This window comes from Camelina sativa, chromosome 4, assembly GCF_030686135.1.
Source record: "Camelina sativa cultivar CO46 ecotype springtype chromosome 4, ASM3068613v1".
Classification (NCBI taxonomy): Eukaryota; Viridiplantae; Streptophyta; class Magnoliopsida; order Brassicales; family Brassicaceae; genus Camelina; species Camelina sativa.
The window spans coordinates 32577083-32593730 of NC_141883.1; the positions used below are offsets into that span (position 1 = coordinate 32577083).

Genomic DNA, 16648 nt, shown 5'->3' on the forward strand with positions numbered 1-16648 from the left:
GCAACGATCGAGAGTACACAAAAATTGTAAGTGGAAAAAAAACACACAAAATAAAGTTGTCACTGGAATTACAAAAAAGGACAAGTAAGAGGGGTATAAATGTGTGATTAATATAAAAAGCATCTCTTAAAAGTGGGGAAAGTATATAACATGTAACACTCAAACAACACACTATATTTTACATATATGTGTATAATTGTATAAACCAAGAAATTTATCATGGAGAGAAGGGTAACCATAACAAAAATAAATCAAGAGTAAAGACCAAAGACAAACAATATGCCAATTTTGTCTTTGTGAACCAAAAATTGCAGCAAACCCATTAGAAGGAGATTATTGATAAAGTACTTATTAATCATTTGATTGTACATGTATTAGATTTAAGATTCTAATTTAAAACAAAAAACCAAAAAATTCTCCCTAAGCCCACGACATTATCATCTCTCTTCGCCTCATATCCCAACCATATACTACGTTGGACAAAATCTGATTTTTTTTTTTTTTTTTTTTTTTTCCGATCTCAAGCATTTCTAGTTAGCAAATGAATTGTATTTTTATATGGGGAATTATTTAAAGAAATACCATTATGTTATAAGGAGGAAAGAAAGAAAGAAAGAAGAAACTAGCTATGGCTAGGGGATGGTGGTAAAATTAAAGGACAATAAGGTCACATGAACTGAACCAGATTTATTCATGGGTCCCTCTAAATTGGTTCTCTTGCCCATATCTCCATCATTCTCATCATAACATTATAACATTGATGATTTTTTTCTTTTTCTCTTCTTCTAAAAATCTTGAGAGACTCTTTTTCATCTTCCCCTCAATTTCAAAGAGCTATAAGTACTGCTTGAAACAGTAAAAGATAGAGATAGAGATAGAGAAGAGGAGAGATATATAGGTGGTGCTGATGATCAGTGAAGTTAGGCTAAACCCACTTTCTATTTATGTATAATTAGGTCAATCACATCACCTATCTAACCATTTTCCCCCTCCAATTCTCCTCTCCTCTCCTTCCAAATTTTAGGGTTTTTGCTTCTCTCCTCCTTTCTCAATTCCAAAGTCACCCCTCAGGAAGCCATCGAAATCCATCCTTAATCAAACCCATTAATTCTTGGTCACATCTTCAAGAGAGATCTGAAAATTCTAAAGATGATGACGAATCTGTCTCTTTCAAGAGATGGATATGAAGAAGAAGAAGACGAAGAAGAGAAGAAGCCTTTGCAAGAAGGAGGAGAAGGAGCCAGAGAAGTAGTAGAGAGAGAGCACATGTTTGACAAAGTGGTGACTCCAAGTGATGTTGGGAAGCTAAACAGACTTGTGATCCCAAAGCAACACGCAGAGAGATTCTTCCCATTAGATTCATCCTCAAACGAGAAAGGTTTGCTTTTAAACTTCGAAGATCTCACAGGCAAATCTTGGAGGTTCCGTTACTCTTACTGGAACAGTAGTCAAAGCTATGTCATGACCAAAGGTTGGAGCAGATTCGTTAAAGACAAAAAGCTTGACGCCGGAGATATTGTCTCTTTTCAAAGATGTGTCGGAGATTCAGGGAGAGACAGTCGTTTGTTCATTGACTGGAGGAGACGACCCAAAGTCCCTGACCATCATCCTCACTTCTCCGCCGGAGCTATGTTCCCTAGGTTTTACAGTTTCCCTTCTACAAGTTACAATCTCTATAACCATCAGCAGCAACGTCATCATCACCATCACGGTGGTGGTTACGATTATCATCAAATCCCGAGAGAGTTTGGATATGGTTATTTCGTCAGGTCAGTGGACCAGAGGGTCAGTAGTTCTGCGGCGGTGGTGGCTGATCCGTTAGTGATCGAATCTGTACCGGTGATGATGCACGGAAGAGCTAATCAAGGACTTGTTGGAACTGCCGGGAAGAGACTGAGGCTTTTCGGAGTTGATATGGAATGTGGCGAGAGTGGAATGACGACCAACAGCACGGAGGAGGAGTCATCATCTTCCGGTGGGAGTTTGCCACGTGGCAGCGGTGCTTCTTCATCTCCCTCTTTGTTCCAGCTGAGACTTGGAAGCAACAGTGAAGATGATCACTTCTCTAAGAAAGGAAAGTCTTCGTTGTCTTTTGATTTGGATCAATAATTAATGATGATTATATTAGTTGGTATATCTTGGAAAGTACACATAATTCTACATCTATATATATTTTTATATGACGTTATAATGCATTGATTTCATTATAAATTTATTGGAGATCAATTGATATATGTTCTAATAATATGCATGGTCTATAGTGAAAATTTATGGATTCGGATAGTACAAGTGTTCTTGAAAATGTTGATTGTGTGTATAAATAGATATACGAAGTAGTTCTAGCATTGGTAAGTCTTTTTTTTTTGTTTCTTCGTTTCTCTCAATTATAGATCAATGGATTATTATTTACATTTGGCAAAACCGATCATGGGGTAAGTAATAATAAGATTGTAAGTCTGTATAGAGTAGGAAACATTGGGTACAAATAAGTGAGATATTATAAGAAGAGACGACATGAACTAGGATTGGGATCAGTATAAACCCATGTCTCTCTTGTATGTCTCTGTGGTCAGAAAGTTTCAGAGTTTGATGGGCTGTCTTAGAAAAGTGAATTGTCTCTATATATATATATGTGTTGAATTTTGTATTTATATATATGTGTATCATTAATTATTGTCCCTGCAATTAATTTTGGTGATGGGTTTCTATGTTTGGTTACTAAATATGGCTGCTGCTGCTGCTTTTTTTCTGAAGCTATTGCTGGATATTAGTTAGGCAGAGTTGCAGGAGATGGGCAGTGACAAAACAATAATTAAAAAAATCTTGTTTCTTTATATCATTGTGATGTCTACATTAGCAAAAAGAGAAGAGCTTCTTTCTTCTTCCCTTTCTTTTTTTTCTCATCTTGGGGCGATTGAAAAAGGTATCATCTGTTTTCATATATTTTCTGATGCATTTAGTTAATTTATGAGCATATTAACAAAAGCTAGAGGCTATACAATTAGGAAATTTAAAATATATAATTATTTTGTGGTCAGTTATGCTTTTTAATTTTGGATTCTCTTTTGGTCTCTTGGTCTGAACTCTGAAGTATTACACAACACATACAGTACATTGCAGAGACACATTTAATGTAAATATATACTGTTATGTTTATACACATACGTTAAATGTATAATGCTATGTAGATTTATACAAGCATCTAGTATTATATATCACATGTGTGTACACATACGTTAGATGTATAATGCTATGTAGATTTATACAAGCATCTAGTATTATATATCACATGTGTGTACCTTATAGCTTAGCTAGCATCTAAATATATGTAATTATGACCTATATGATGATTATGGTGTTGTCATAAAGTTATACACGCATACATTTAGGGTTTTATATAGTATAGCTAACTCAATTCATACTATAGGTTTGCAAACGATTTCTTTTGGTGATATATGTTTACATCAAATCTCTCGTGAATGAAAATTATCTGAAACAAGTTATCACAAACTCAAACCCTAGCTAGTTGGAGGCGAATTGGGATTTTGTCGCTCGTTGGCCTTAAAAACTCACAAAAAAAAACAAAATACAGTTTTTTAAAGTCGAGATATGCAAACGTCTCGGCGTTTCCAAAGACTAAAAGGAATGTGAAATTCAAGTTTTGCTTTCCATATTTCTTACCCAGTCCTACATTGTAAACTATTTATAATCATTGCCGAATATTATTAAATTTACAGAAGCGTGCCCAATTGACGACTCGCGTTTATAGATCAAACTATTGAGAAAAATCAAATGAATATAACAGAGAAGATTATGCTGAGTTGCTTTTTTTTTTTAATGCTAAACAAAATATTGAAATAGTAAATCATAAATAAATAATTAAAGAAAAAAAAACCCCTATCACTCTACAAACACTCCGGTCAATGCATGACTAGTGCTGTGGTATAGTAGGGCAACTAAACCCAATATTTATCTCATCCACTGCAATAAGAAAAAAGCTCCAAATTAAGATCTGAGATTTGAGTTGATATAAAGTTGTATGGTTTATAGATGACCTGAGATTTACTTACTTGTGTTCTTGGACCAGAGAAGCTGAGTATCAATCAAAGAATGATTCTTATCATCGAGCCGTTTCCAAGTTTTGATTGTATCAACAGGTCCCCAATATCCATACTTACTCTTCTCAAGCTGAGCTTCGACCACTCTGACTCTCCTAGCCCAACCAACCTTTCCATACCCATGATACCTAAAACAGATAAAAGCGTGTGATATAAGTAAGGGTTTATAAGTGAGATATATAAAGCGTGCGACACAAGCTAGTTACCCGGCACCACCAGCGTAACAGAGGTTGATTCCATGGAGTTCGGCACAGAAGTCGTTGACGTGGTCGTGACCGCTGAAAACACCTTTTACTTCACCTCTTTCGACAAGTTTGGTAAAGAAACCAGAGTTGATAGGTGGAGCACATGTTTCTTCTTGTCTCACTCCAGTCATCTCCGTCGATTTGTTGAACAATGCAAACTCCGGCATCGGAATGTGGAGGTAAACCAACCCCGGCGCGGTACCGTTCTGTGGGAAAGGCCACCTCTTGTGTTCCATCTCGAGCCATTTAGAAGTGTGTTCATACCAGTTCTGCTGAGAGGTTTTGACCCAATCGTATTTGTAAATAAAGCCCTTGAGATCCGTGTAAGATCCACCGTCGAGCATATAAAGATTGAGAATGGATTTGAAGAAGAGAGGAGACCCAAAAGGACCCTCGATTTGTAGATTGTAATTACCGAAACCATCTATTTGGGATAGCCAAGCATCGGGAGGGTTTACTTGAGACAACGAGTTTGGGAGTTCGACTATATATTTCATCAATGATTCTCTAGTCATGTCAGATTCTTGGTCGTGATTCCCCAAAATGGCCACCCATGGAATCCCCGATTCGATCGCAGGAGCAAATGCCCTATCCATCGATTTTGCCACGTCGCTTGTCTCGCATAGTCCATATACATTATCTCCTGCGTTACAAAATAAAACAACATCATTATAAGTTCTTGAACCGAAAAATAAAATAGTGTTACATAATATAAATTTGTTTAGGTACCGGAGAAGACGATGAGATCGGGCTTCTCGGAGGCGATAGTTCGCTGTAAAAAGGCGGTGGAGTTGAGATCAGAGCAGTAAGGCATTTCTGCTGGTGCTACGTCGGAGCATGGCGTCTCTTTGCCAAAACCGTAGTGCAAATCTGAAATTTGCAGTATCTTGAACCGACCATCAGTGTTAAACCGGAGCTGCCTTGGACCGAAGGGGTAAGCAGAAACGTGACATGTGGAAAGACATAAGCAAATCAAAGAGACACTTAAAACAGAGGATAAAACAAATCTACTCCGAGTTCCCTCCATTGAATTAGGTTTGTGACTATGATGAAACTGGATATGAGAACGAGACTAATGTATTTGGCTTAGGTTGCACCCTGTTCTTATAGGGATTTAGATATGTTATTTCCCCATAGATACGATAGCGTCAACTGTATTTTATTCTAATGGTATATTCTACAAATTTTATCAGTATATCTAACCATTTACGCATATGCTTTTGGTTTGTTGTTGGCGAATATATTATTGAAAATACCATTTTTTTTATATTTTTTTTTGTGACTTTCTGAAACGAAATCAATTCATGAATATTCAGTTAAGATAAAGCAAAGCCCAAATAGACAGAAAAAAAAAACCATTTTAAATGCAAATTTACACAAGACCGAAGAAAACATACCAAGAAAATAAAATGAGAGCAAAAAAAAAAAAAACACATCAAACAATGCTCATAATACACAGCTAAAGGATCTCTATGGAAACAAACTAATCAAAAGCAACTTCAAGTGTTCTTGTCTTTAGTAGCAACATCATGAGATTTGAACCATGGAATCCACACAGAGGTTGTCTTCTGATATGCTCTATAAGCTTCAGCTCTGTATTGCTGTTTCACCATCCGACGCTCAACAAGGATTGTTACATAAACCAAACACAGAGTATTAACCAATGCACCTACCAAAGTCCATCCTTGACCAAGGTTCCAAGCAAATATAACTAATCCCCACCACCACAATTGCTCTCCCAAGTAATTAGGATGTCTAGAGTAACGCCACAAACCAGTGTCAAGATTAGGAATTTTAGGCTTCCCTTGCTCCTTGAGTTTTTGGTTTCCGGTTACAAACTCGTGAAGCTGTGTGTCTGCGTAGTATGCCATGACAATACCCGTCAAACAGATAGCCGAGGAAACGAAGTCCCAGATGTTTAGTGGCGCATCAATGGAATGGATGACATATAAAGGTAGACATATCCCAATGAGGAAGATCTGAGCGCGTTTTGGAAAAAAAAAAAAAAAAAAGAAGCTTAATGAGAAACAAAAAAAAACATATAAGCTAAGCCTTTAACCAAAAAGAATCCACTTTTCTCTAAACCATCCTCATAAAGGCAGATAAGTTAGAAGACTTGCTCTTTGAGGCAATTCATCGAACAAGTGGTCGGCAATGTTACCTGCTGCGAAACGTAAACAGAGAAGAAGGAGAGCCACCACCAGTGTTTCCCGTACTGTTTCCGTAAGTCGTTGAACCTCCAGTCTTCTCTAGCACCCCATTCCCAATTTTCCCGCCGGAAATAGTTATGAGTCAACCTAATACTCCAAACCCATGTCAGGATAATGACAATCGTTGATCTCAACTTGTTGTACTGTCCCAATGGATGAGAAGCGAAGTAATGAACCAGCATTACAGGTATCACAGTCCAGTACACATCGATCATCTACAAAATTAACAGACGAATAAATATATTAAAAAAAAATCTGACATTTGAAAAAAAGAGATTATCAAAATTTCAAAAATTTAACAAATGGGTAAACATTTTGGAGATTATGAGTGCGTACCCAGTGGCTAGATTGGAGTAAACCGATGATCCAGAAGAGCACATTGACGTTGAAGAAGAAGAGAAGGTTTGCTAGAAGAAGAGGATGATTCAAACACCATGAATGAATAGAAGAGAGCTCTGAATCGGAGGATGGAGAGTAATTATTATTACGGAGAAAGGTGAGGTAGAAGACGATAGAGGGAAGTGGAGCAAGGAATGCAACAACGGCGTTTCTAAGATTCCGATTCATTCTGTTTTTTTCTGTTGTCTGGAAGAAGAAGGAGAGGAGAGTGCAATTTATAAACTGAGAGCTTCTTTGGACTTTTGGGTTTGGTTCGCTGTGGCGTGTATGGGCCCTTGTAGGCCCACTTTGATCACAGCTATGATTAGCGTCTTCTGTTTATTTCTACTTTTGGTGAGAATTTAAAATATACTAATCAACTGTAGAAAAAAGGTTTAGCTTTTTTGTTAAACAGCCGAAAAAAGTCTCTAATGAAGAAAATAATTGGAGTATGATTTTGTATCGTAATGATGAGATGGTATGAGATTTCTTACTTTAAGCATATCATGAAATGAAAGTAATAGTGTAGTAAAATATACACACTTATGGATATATAAAAATCCAAAATTATAGCAGAAATAGGGACAAATAAATTATTAAAAAAAAAATGAGAGCATTGGGGAGAGAGAATTGAAATCATAGTGAATTTGTGATTAGTTTACTTTTGAAGTAAAACTGAAGATATCACTAAGAGATAATTAGCGTTGCTCGTGGTGACTCTAATTATTAGCCTAGCCGAAAGCATTGGATTCTAATTTAATCAGATTCTCCATGTATATAAAAATCAACACCTTTATATGCGGTCCAGATTTGAACTTTAATAGTATAATATAATAATTTATAGCCTACAACAGTAAACATCATATTAGTATACATAATTTGATTTATGCGTTCAACTGTGAAAACTTCAAACGACGTCGGTCGATGTTTGGATAGAAACGACGTCGCTCTTCCGTCCGCATCTCGGTTCGTTTTTTTATCAATTTGACCGGTTCAATGGTGCCGGTTAAGTATAAACCGGAAAGATACACTATCTTCTCAAAAGGGTCAAGAGAAGCGAGGGATGAATTAAGCGTATCGACCGTCGATCGAGATATCTAATCGGTGTCGCCGCCGTCTTAATTCGACATCGTTTGATTTCGAGAAGACGAAGCAGGAATAGAGATGTCTGGGAGGTTGCTGAAGAAGGTTCTCCAGGAACATGAAGAATCGAAACAACAGATTCATCACGAAGAAGAGGAAGAAGATGAAGAATCGGGAGCTCGTTCTTCGATTAATCCGTTCGATCTATTGAACGAGGATGATGAAGATCCTGAGGTTAGTCTATCCGATTTCACCTCCAATTAGGTTATTTGAAGATTGCAACTGTACATATGTCTCTGTATTGATAAGTTCGAATGCAATAGGTTTGATCTTTAGATGTTTGTTTCTGATTATGTCTGGAGCTATCGGTTTTGATGATCAGTGATTCATGTTTTGTTTGTTGGTAATACAAAGTGATGATTACAAAAGTGTTTCTGTAAACAGTTGGGGTGTTTGATTGCAGGAGTTAGAGATTGATGATGAGACTATAGTTGAGAAGAAGAACGAAGACGCTGATCACCTGTCTAAGAATAAGTCGAAGAAAAAGAAGAAGAAGAAGAAAAACAAAGAGACGGCTTCCAATGTGGCCAAGCCTGAAATCTCTTTGGATGAAACTTTAGAAGCGCTTGGTCTCAGTGCTAACTCTAAGCAAGATAAGGTTCAGGAGACCAAAGCAAACGCTGATTCTTCCAAAAAGGCTTCTTCTTCACGATTTTTTTTGGAAATAGATCCCAAGTACCTTAATCTTGAAAACGAGTTGAGGAGAGTGTATGGTTCAAAGGCTATGAGGTCCTTTGAGAGTGGCACTCAAGGTGGTGGTAGCTCTAGACTGGGACGAGGGGGAAGACGTGGAGTTCATCATATCACAAAGACGGTTCTCATATCTCCAAAGGAGAATTGGTCTCGCTGGGATCGATCTTTCTCCATGGAGTTTTTAGAGACTAAAGATGGTAACAACTACTTCAGGTAACTTTTTTTACAGTTTCTTTTTTGGTTGGATGTGTGTAACTTTGTACGTCTGATGGGAATATTTTTCTTTTTACGTGTAGATATACCCATTCAGCTTCATATGAGCAGGCTCAGAGGGCATTTCAAGCTGCACAGGCTATCCATGATTTGAATGGTGTTGCAAGTGTCCTTATACACCATCCTTACCATATCGAGTCGCTCATAACTATGGCGGACTACTTTAAGTTTGTTGGTGAGCATGATATGGCTGCAGATGCTATTGGCAAGTGCTTGTACGGATTGGAGCGAGCATGGCACCCTATGTTCACGCCGTTCCAGGGTAATTGCCGGTTGGATTTTAACCACGACACAAACAAGCTGTTCTTCAAGACGCTTTTCACTCACATGAGAAACATGGACAGGCGTGGCTGTCATAGGTCAGCGTTGGAGGTCTGCAAATTCTTGCTTTCATTGGACACGAGTGATCCAGTGGGCGCTTTGTTTTGTGTGGATTACTTTGCTTTGAGAGCAGAGGAGTATGCGTGGCTGGAGCAATTCTCTGAGGAGTACCGAAATGACAACTCATTGTGGCTCTTCCCAAATTTCTCATATTCTCTTGCAATAGCCCGGGTTTTTCTTGAGAAGATGGAGTCTTCGTCTTCCTCAGAAGCCACTCACATAGATACTTCGAAGTCGAGCTCGTTGGATCTCATGAAACAAGCTTTGAAGCTTCATCCGACAGTACTCAGGAAACTAGTGGACAAAGTACCTTTAAAAGATCAGGTATGGACAAAGATACTCAAGCATTCTTACTTCCGGTCAGGTGAATCAAAGATAATGTCCTTGGATCACCTTATCAACATATATGTCGAGAGGAACTACCTTATATGGAGGCTTCCAGATGTGCAAAAATTGCTGCGGAGTGCTGCTGATCTAGTAATTGAGTCACTGGAACAAGACGGAACCGAAGCCGAGAGCTGGCTTTGTGTAAGGAAAGAAGCTTTCTCTGCTGAGAATAACCAGTAAGTGTTTCTTAAATCTCATTTTTAAATTTCCTTATGGCTAGAGCTGATCACATATGGTTTCCTCATGGCTAGAGCTGATCACTTATCCGTTCCAGGTACTCTCATTTATCAACCCATGATTTCTCTGATTCGATGCCGACTCTCCCACCAGACAATTTGCAGAACTTTGTGGCTAATCCAAGAATGGTGGGAGGAGATCAAATGGGTGAAGGGGGAGGTCAACAGCAAGCACCACCGCCTCCTCCACGTGATCTGGCAAATCGGCATGCATTGGCTGTGTTGATGGAGTCAATTCTTCCATGGGCTCACTATGGAGATGAAGGCGATGATGCTCACCACCAACCAGACAACAACGGCTAAATGGCTCTTTTAAGTGGAGAAAGAAGAAAAACTGCTACAAATACATTTTACAAAAATGTGGCCTTGCATTTGCTGTACAGTGCCATTTTGATGGTTTAGTTTTTATACTTGCTAGAGCTAGAGCTACTTGTGAGATTTGATATTTTCGGGTTAATCGGATTTAATCATTTTCAATTCTTGTTACTGATTAATTTTAATCATAGACAGCTTTCAATTGCTCAAAGGCTCGGTTTAGGTTGAGCCGGTTCAGTTTCAGGTCAAAAGTCAAAACACGGCCACGTATTAAAATGTCTATTTCGCGCGATGCGTTATTTTTATCTTTAAGCTTGAAATTTGGGAGTCCGTAATTTACTCACCATTCCTCGATTAGCTTTTGAGCTTCGAAGTAATCGCCTGATTTTTTTTTTTTTTCGTTCGCTCTTTGTTTTGTTTTTCTTGTGAGAAATTTAAAAAAACAAAAAAATTGGGAGAAAAAAAATCTGATTTTAGTAAAAGCTTCGGTCTTAAATCTTGGATAAGTTTATCCAACGGGTGGTGGTTGTTGGAAAATGGATCGAATAGCGTCAGCTACCTTCTCTTGCCCTCCGATTTCAATGTCTCGCGTCTGTAGAAATAGAATCAACCCTTTTGACGGCTTTAACATTATAAGTAAGAAGAAGAGATCTTCGTGTCGAGTAGCTGTAGCTTCTGGACAGACGACGGCTAGGGTTTGTTCACTTCTCTGCACGTTTTTGATCTTCTTTCTTTTGCTCGTCTGAAAACAAATTATTTGAGTATATGTTTCGATGATAATAACTCAGGTCGTCGACACTGAACTTGACTTAGAATACAAGAAACACGATCTACTTAGAGCTGTTCAAGACACTCAACGAGGACTCACCGCCACTTCTGATCAACGTTCTATCATCGAGGAGGCTCTTGTACAGTCATTGTGTTAATCGCTGTTGCTGTATTATGTTGAGTGAGGAGGTTAAGTCTTTTTTAATGATTCTGCGTTTGGTAGAAACTTTTCAGGTGACTGTGGAAGGGTATAATGGCGGTGAAGCCATTGATTTAGTGAAGTTAGATGGAACATGGAGGCTACAATATACATCTGCACCCGATATTGTTGTTCTCTTTGAAGCTGCTTCAAGATTTCCCTTCTTTCAGGTTATATTATTCACTTACTAATGAATAATAATGCAGAGAGAGGCTTTAGTTTTGTTCCGGTTTTAAATCCTTTGTGGGTTTTGATCAGGTGGGGCAGATCTACCAGAAGTTCGAGTGCAAAGATCAATCAGATGGTGGGATCATTCGGAATGTTGTTCAGTGGAGTCTTCCAAGCTTGTTGGAGGTTTTAGCTTCTCTACTTGTTTGTAGCCCTTTCTATATCACTTTTCCAGACAGTTTATCTAAATGAAAACTTGGCAGGACCAAGAAGGTGCAACACTTGTTGTTACTGCAAAATTCGACAAGGTCTCTAGTCGAAACATCTACCTTCAGTTTGAAGAGGTCAGTTGATAGTCTGCCTTTCTAAGCTTACAGTATGTGTTTAGCCAGAAACAATCCGAATTCAGTAACCCGGAATTTTTGCAGATTAGTGTTAGAAACATTAACATCAATGAGCAGCTTCAAGGTCTTATCGCACCCGCGATACTTCCACGCTCATTTCTAAGCCTACAGGTGAAAAACACTTTCTAGTACCAATGCATGGAAACCAAGACCTTTTAAAGAGGGAGACCAAGCTAATAACTCTTCACCGGTTTTCCAGATTTTGCAGTTTATCCGTACTTTCAAAGCTCAGATTCCAGTAACCGCAACCAGTCCAGGAAGGTAAACAATGAACTTTGGTTATTTTCAGAAACCCATGTACTAAGATATGACTATGGATGGATGCTAAAGGTGTTCCTCTATTGCAGGAGATCTGTAGGTGGATTGTATTACCTGTCGTATCTCGATAATAACATGCTCTTGGGTCGTTCTGTAGGAGGAGGAGGAGTATTTGTCTTTACAAAATCTCAACCCCTTGAGCTGTGAATAATAAGACAAATCTGTAATGCTTTTTAACTGTATATCATAAAGAGAAGAAAGAACCTTATACGTTAGTAGATTCTGTTTATGTACACCCTATTCGGGATTTACTGAAGATCTATACAGCAAAATTGTTTCTGGGCTTCTTAGGAACTCGGAATATATTCAACCAAGCAGACTGTTCCACAGTTCTTTAAGAGAAATATAAGCCTGAGGACAAGGAACAGCCTGTAGCTTGGTGTTGCTATCGACCAATGTCTCTGTTACTAGACCAAGTCTCACCAACGTGCTTATAGCCTTTTCTACTCGCATCTCAACCTGTAAGTGGTTTAGTGAGTTAGCTACAAGTTGTAGTAATGTTGTTATATATAAGAGTTTGCAATTGTAGTAGTATTGTCATAAGAGTTTAAGTATATTCTACAGACCTTTATTTTGAAAGTGTCATACATGAATCTCTCGCATCTATCTCGAACTCCTTGGTAAGACATATTCTGCAGGCAAATTGTTGATTCATGAGCATCTGCGGAAAATCTTGAACTATCCGAGAATGAGGCATGGCATTAAGACAAAAAGTGGCTGGTTATGTCTAACCTGATTCTTTCCCGCTTGAAGAATAATTGCATAAGTCAGTATTGCCTCCTTGTACTGCAGATAGTGAGTAATTTGGAGATAAAAAACATAAGTCAGAAGTAAAACATTTTTCAATATGGAATCACTCAATTTCGAAAGGAATAAGAAGGGAGAAATGAAGGAGATCTTGCCTGTTGCTGCTCCGAGGCATCCAAAAGGAAATGGACGGAGCCAAAGCCACTGGCTAAGGTTTTCTCATAAAGCGTCTTGTTTACTAACAACTGAAGAAGTAGATCAAATGCAAAAAGAAATTCCAACATCAGAACACTAAAACCCAAAATAGTAAAGAGAGTATGAATTTGAGCGTCAACTCACTTGATATCTATCCCATGTCTGCTTGTAACCCAAAACCACACGTGTAGCATAAATTACCAGAGCAGTGACGGCAATCACATCAAGAAATAGTGCTGACCTGTGTAGCAAATGACTGATCTTGACTCTTTGTTTTTGTAAGTGGATAAAGGGAAGAGAATAAGAGACATACGGTGATGATGAGATATTCTCAAACTTGTAGTTTACAAAGTATGCCGTAAGTCCCAAAATACTGGCGATATCTAGACGTACCTAACAAAAGATATAAAGAACAACAATAAGATCAACAAGAATGAGTCATTACTGCAACCACACTTACTGTATCAACAAGAATGAGTCTGTACTGCAACCACACTTACTGTATCTATGACGCGAAAGTAAAGCTTCTTGTGAGGGAATATTACCTGCATACAACAGTGAAAGAAAAAAGAAAAAAGAAAAAACAGTGGTGAAAGCTACAGGGAAAAGTTCAATGGCATAAAAGAGACATGAGAAGACACTCATGATGTGGATGTAATATTCTTACAGGTAAATCTGGAATTGGAATTCTTTCAAATATCTCTAATTGTAATGATGATCGTGTTTCATCTTTACTCTTATCATCTTTTTCACTCGCATCCTTCGTGTAAAGCAAAATTAGTTCTTCAAACGCAGGTTCCTATTCACCAAAGAGCAAAAATAAACAGTGATTCATTCATTGAGGAAATTTGACAGTGCTATTATTTGCATAAAAAACGAATACCTGCAGAGTTGACGGTGATAAAAGAATGGAAATCCAAGTTTTCATTCTTTTCCAGATATCATTTCCACAAGCTTTTTTTGAAGCAGGTTTCCATATATCATCCAGTGTCATCCTTGATAAGAATATCGGCCTGCGTGAAGAATACTCTACTGCTTAGCTCAAATTTCTGATCAGGTCTAAGATTTAGGGAAAAAATGATGCAAGGAATTTTTGTTTGATTTAATAGATCAACGACATAATCAAACAAGTGATACAAACACATCTAGGAACTTGCAGACTTGTTTATACTAAGCGAACAGATATGCAGGTCCATTCAGACAATCACATATATTGGCATAGAAATTCTTCACATTCATCAAATAGAGACCAAAACACAATTCAGTGGCAAAGATGACTGACAAAAAAAAGCCACGCACCTTAAATAAGGTTCAGATGCATTACTATCATTAGCTAGCTGAGATGGTGTTTCATAAGCAGGAGAAATGAAACCAATCCATCCAAGCAACTTTCTGAAGAGCTTTGCTCGAGGACCAACAGGTGTCAGAAGCCCCTCATATCGATTGACCGCCCTTTGTGCTGCTAACCGTATCGGGAGGACTGAATCTGGACGGAACCCCTCTTTCAAGAAACTATCAGACGTTTGGTCGAAATATGATTCCTTAAAAACGGATAGCTCCTTGAGCCAAACTTTCATTCTCTCTGAAAACTCTTGAATTTCTTGAGTTTGAGAAGCCTCACTTAACGCCTGTTCATAAAATTGGAAGAAAAAATGTTATTCAATTTTTTTTGATAATAATATAAACTGGACATATACAAGAATGCAATATAACATAGTATTTGCCTCAGTAAATAGGAGTCAGACCTTGTTTATCAATTTCCCAACTTTTCTCAGGGGCTTTGCAATAGTAGAGAAGATTACTTGTAGAACTTTAGACTGGATATAGTCTAGCTTCTCCACGAGTAACAAACCCTTCTCCTTCTCAGTTGCATATCCACGCCTGTAATGAAGATGGAAATTCATAAGCAGATTCTCCAGACAGAACTAGATAACACATTCTAGAAACACCTCAAAAGATGTTACATTTACCTGAAGACAATAGCATTGGACTCTGACGCCTTCTTCCAATCAACGTATACAGGTAAAGTAAGAAGGTAATCCGTATTCAGAGCCGAAGTCAATGCCAAATCCCTTGCTGAAAGCTCTTCAAAGCCAGCATTGTCAAGAAGCTGAATGAAAGAACGCTGGAACTGGGTTGCAGCCATTACACTGCATTAGAATATTGTCAAGCTATATTCAGAAATTCAAAACACTCTCAAATCTTGTTTCAAATGAAAGTACAGAGGTAGCCAAGCGGATAATACCTTTCAGCAGAACGTTTCTTTGCATGTTTGCCGGCAGAGGAAATTAAAAAGTTCCAAATGTCAAACCCATCAGCCAAAGGGAATGATAAACCCTCATATCCATTAACACTCCTAGGTTCAGATCGTTTGGCATTCGAGTTAAGTTCATCCTCTGAGTCAATTTCTCCATCTGAAGTAAAGCTTTCGTCGTCACTGGATGAGTCACCATCAGTCTTTACCACCTCCTCCAGGGATTGAGTAGCGACGAAATCGGCTCTCATTTGCTCTAAAATCCTCTTATGCTCCGCGTGAAGGATAGAGTCTAAGCACCTAAAGAGTTCCCAAATTTCCTCTTAATAATAGAATCCAATAAGAAACAAACTTGGATGCAATATATATCCAAAGTTAAATTCAGAATCAGCAGCTTACGAGGAAAGGAGGAGGAAGATATCAGCGTCTCCTCCGTCTTGAGAATCGAGGAGCGTCGTTACAATACCATTAACGAGATCAGACTTGGAGACATTGACGTACTTCTCACGAGGAACATGGATACTCGAAATCCCCTCCTCTTCATCGTCTTCCGCCGGGGAAAACTCCTCCTCTTCCACCTTTCGAAGCTCAGTTAAGCTACCGAAAGCTCGTTCCGACTCTCCAGAGACTACATCAAGAGGCGCAAAGGTCGCCGCCGCTTCTCTAAGTCGGCAACGAACTAAACGACGACGTAGAGACGGCTTGGTTCGTGACGGAAGAGCGACGAAGCTAGTAGTGAGGTTTCGAAGAGATAACATATCGGATCTGAATCTTTAGTGAAACGAAAGATTCAGAACGCATTTGCTGAAGAAGACTCGTGACCATTGAAGAAGAAGAAGAAGAAGAAGCTCGGAGAATTGGATTTTGATTAGCTCCGCCCAGAAAGAGACGAACAAAGACGAAATCGTGAATTAACGGCTCAAAACGACTCAGACGCGGCCGCGCCTTGAACCGATCAGGCGATCAGATGTTTTATGAGCCCATACACGTGGCGGACGACGAAAGGTCAAAAGTCAAAACCTTCGGGCTCATATAGAGGATCTAGTTTTACTCGATTCCATCGCTTGTGTAAATAAATACTGCTTGCCCGTTTCAAAATATAAGATGTTTTAGAGAAGTTTTTTATTTCATAATATAGAATGTTTTCAAGTTTTTATGCAACTTTTAGATTACTTTAGTATTTTATATTATGCAGTATTGTTTCTGATTGATTGAA

The 16648-nt window shown here is 38.4% G+C and overlaps 5 protein-coding genes and 1 pseudogene across 6 annotated transcripts; 3 read left to right on the plus strand and 3 right to left on the minus strand.

Moving 5' to 3' along the window:
- Positions 1-471: 471 nt before the first annotated feature.
- Positions 472-2226, plus strand: LOC104783271 (B3 domain-containing transcription factor NGA1 pseudogene; annotated as a pseudogene). Its single transcript, XR_015597775.1, has one exon. The product of XR_015597775.1 is annotated as a B3 domain-containing transcription factor NGA1 pseudogene (transcript).
- Positions 2227-3712: 1486 nt separating this feature from the next.
- LOC104793668 (putative inactive purple acid phosphatase 14) lies at positions 3713-5442 on the minus strand. The gene is made up of 4 exons (XM_087512121.1): positions 5093-5442; positions 4325-5006; positions 4071-4246; positions 3713-3981 (listed from the first exon to the last, which is right to left on the minus strand). The coding sequence occupies exons 1-4, from the start codon at positions 5388-5390 to the stop codon at positions 3932-3934; spliced, it is 1206 nt and encodes a 401-aa protein (XP_087368247.1). The 5' UTR covers positions 5391-5442; the 3' UTR covers positions 3713-3931.
- Positions 5443-5701: 259 nt separating this feature from the next.
- On the minus strand, positions 5702-7197 carry LOC104783273 (uncharacterized protein C594.04c). Its single transcript, XM_087512122.1, has 3 exons — positions 6910-7197; positions 6525-6788; positions 5702-6342 (listed from the first exon to the last, which is right to left on the minus strand). The coding sequence occupies exons 1-3, from the start codon at positions 7138-7140 to the stop codon at positions 5863-5865; spliced, it is 975 nt and encodes a 324-aa protein (XP_087368248.1). The 5' UTR covers positions 7141-7197; the 3' UTR covers positions 5702-5862.
- A 579-nt stretch (positions 7198-7776) lies between these two features.
- LOC104783274 (uncharacterized) lies at positions 7777-10583 on the plus strand. Its single transcript, XM_010508404.3, has 4 exons — positions 7777-8268; positions 8498-9000; positions 9084-10004; positions 10103-10583. The coding sequence occupies exons 1-4, from the start codon at positions 8116-8118 to the stop codon at positions 10365-10367; spliced, it is 1842 nt and encodes a 613-aa protein (XP_010506706.1). The 5' UTR covers positions 7777-8115; the 3' UTR covers positions 10368-10583.
- A 100-nt stretch (positions 10584-10683) lies between these two features.
- LOC104793672 (putative plastid-lipid-associated protein 10, chloroplastic) lies at positions 10684-12550 on the plus strand. Its single transcript, XM_010520077.3, has 8 exons — positions 10684-11074; positions 11168-11287; positions 11382-11516; positions 11605-11700; positions 11778-11858; positions 11943-12029; positions 12118-12179; positions 12266-12550. The coding sequence occupies exons 1-8, from the start codon at positions 10916-10918 to the stop codon at positions 12381-12383; spliced, it is 858 nt and encodes a 285-aa protein (XP_010518379.2). The 5' UTR covers positions 10684-10915; the 3' UTR covers positions 12384-12550.
- Positions 12404-16381, minus strand: LOC104783275 (uncharacterized). Its single transcript, XM_087512120.1, has 14 exons — positions 15832-16381; positions 15424-15732; positions 15149-15328; positions 14924-15059; positions 14478-14806; positions 14062-14191; positions 13846-13977; positions 13679-13723; positions 13492-13571; positions 13323-13419; positions 13139-13228; positions 12969-13022; positions 12803-12868; positions 12404-12695 (listed from the first exon to the last, which is right to left on the minus strand). The coding sequence occupies exons 1-14, from the start codon at positions 16188-16190 to the stop codon at positions 12543-12545; spliced, it is 2160 nt and encodes a 719-aa protein (XP_087368246.1). The 5' UTR covers positions 16191-16381; the 3' UTR covers positions 12404-12542.
- Between the last annotated feature and the right edge of the window lie 267 nt (positions 16382-16648).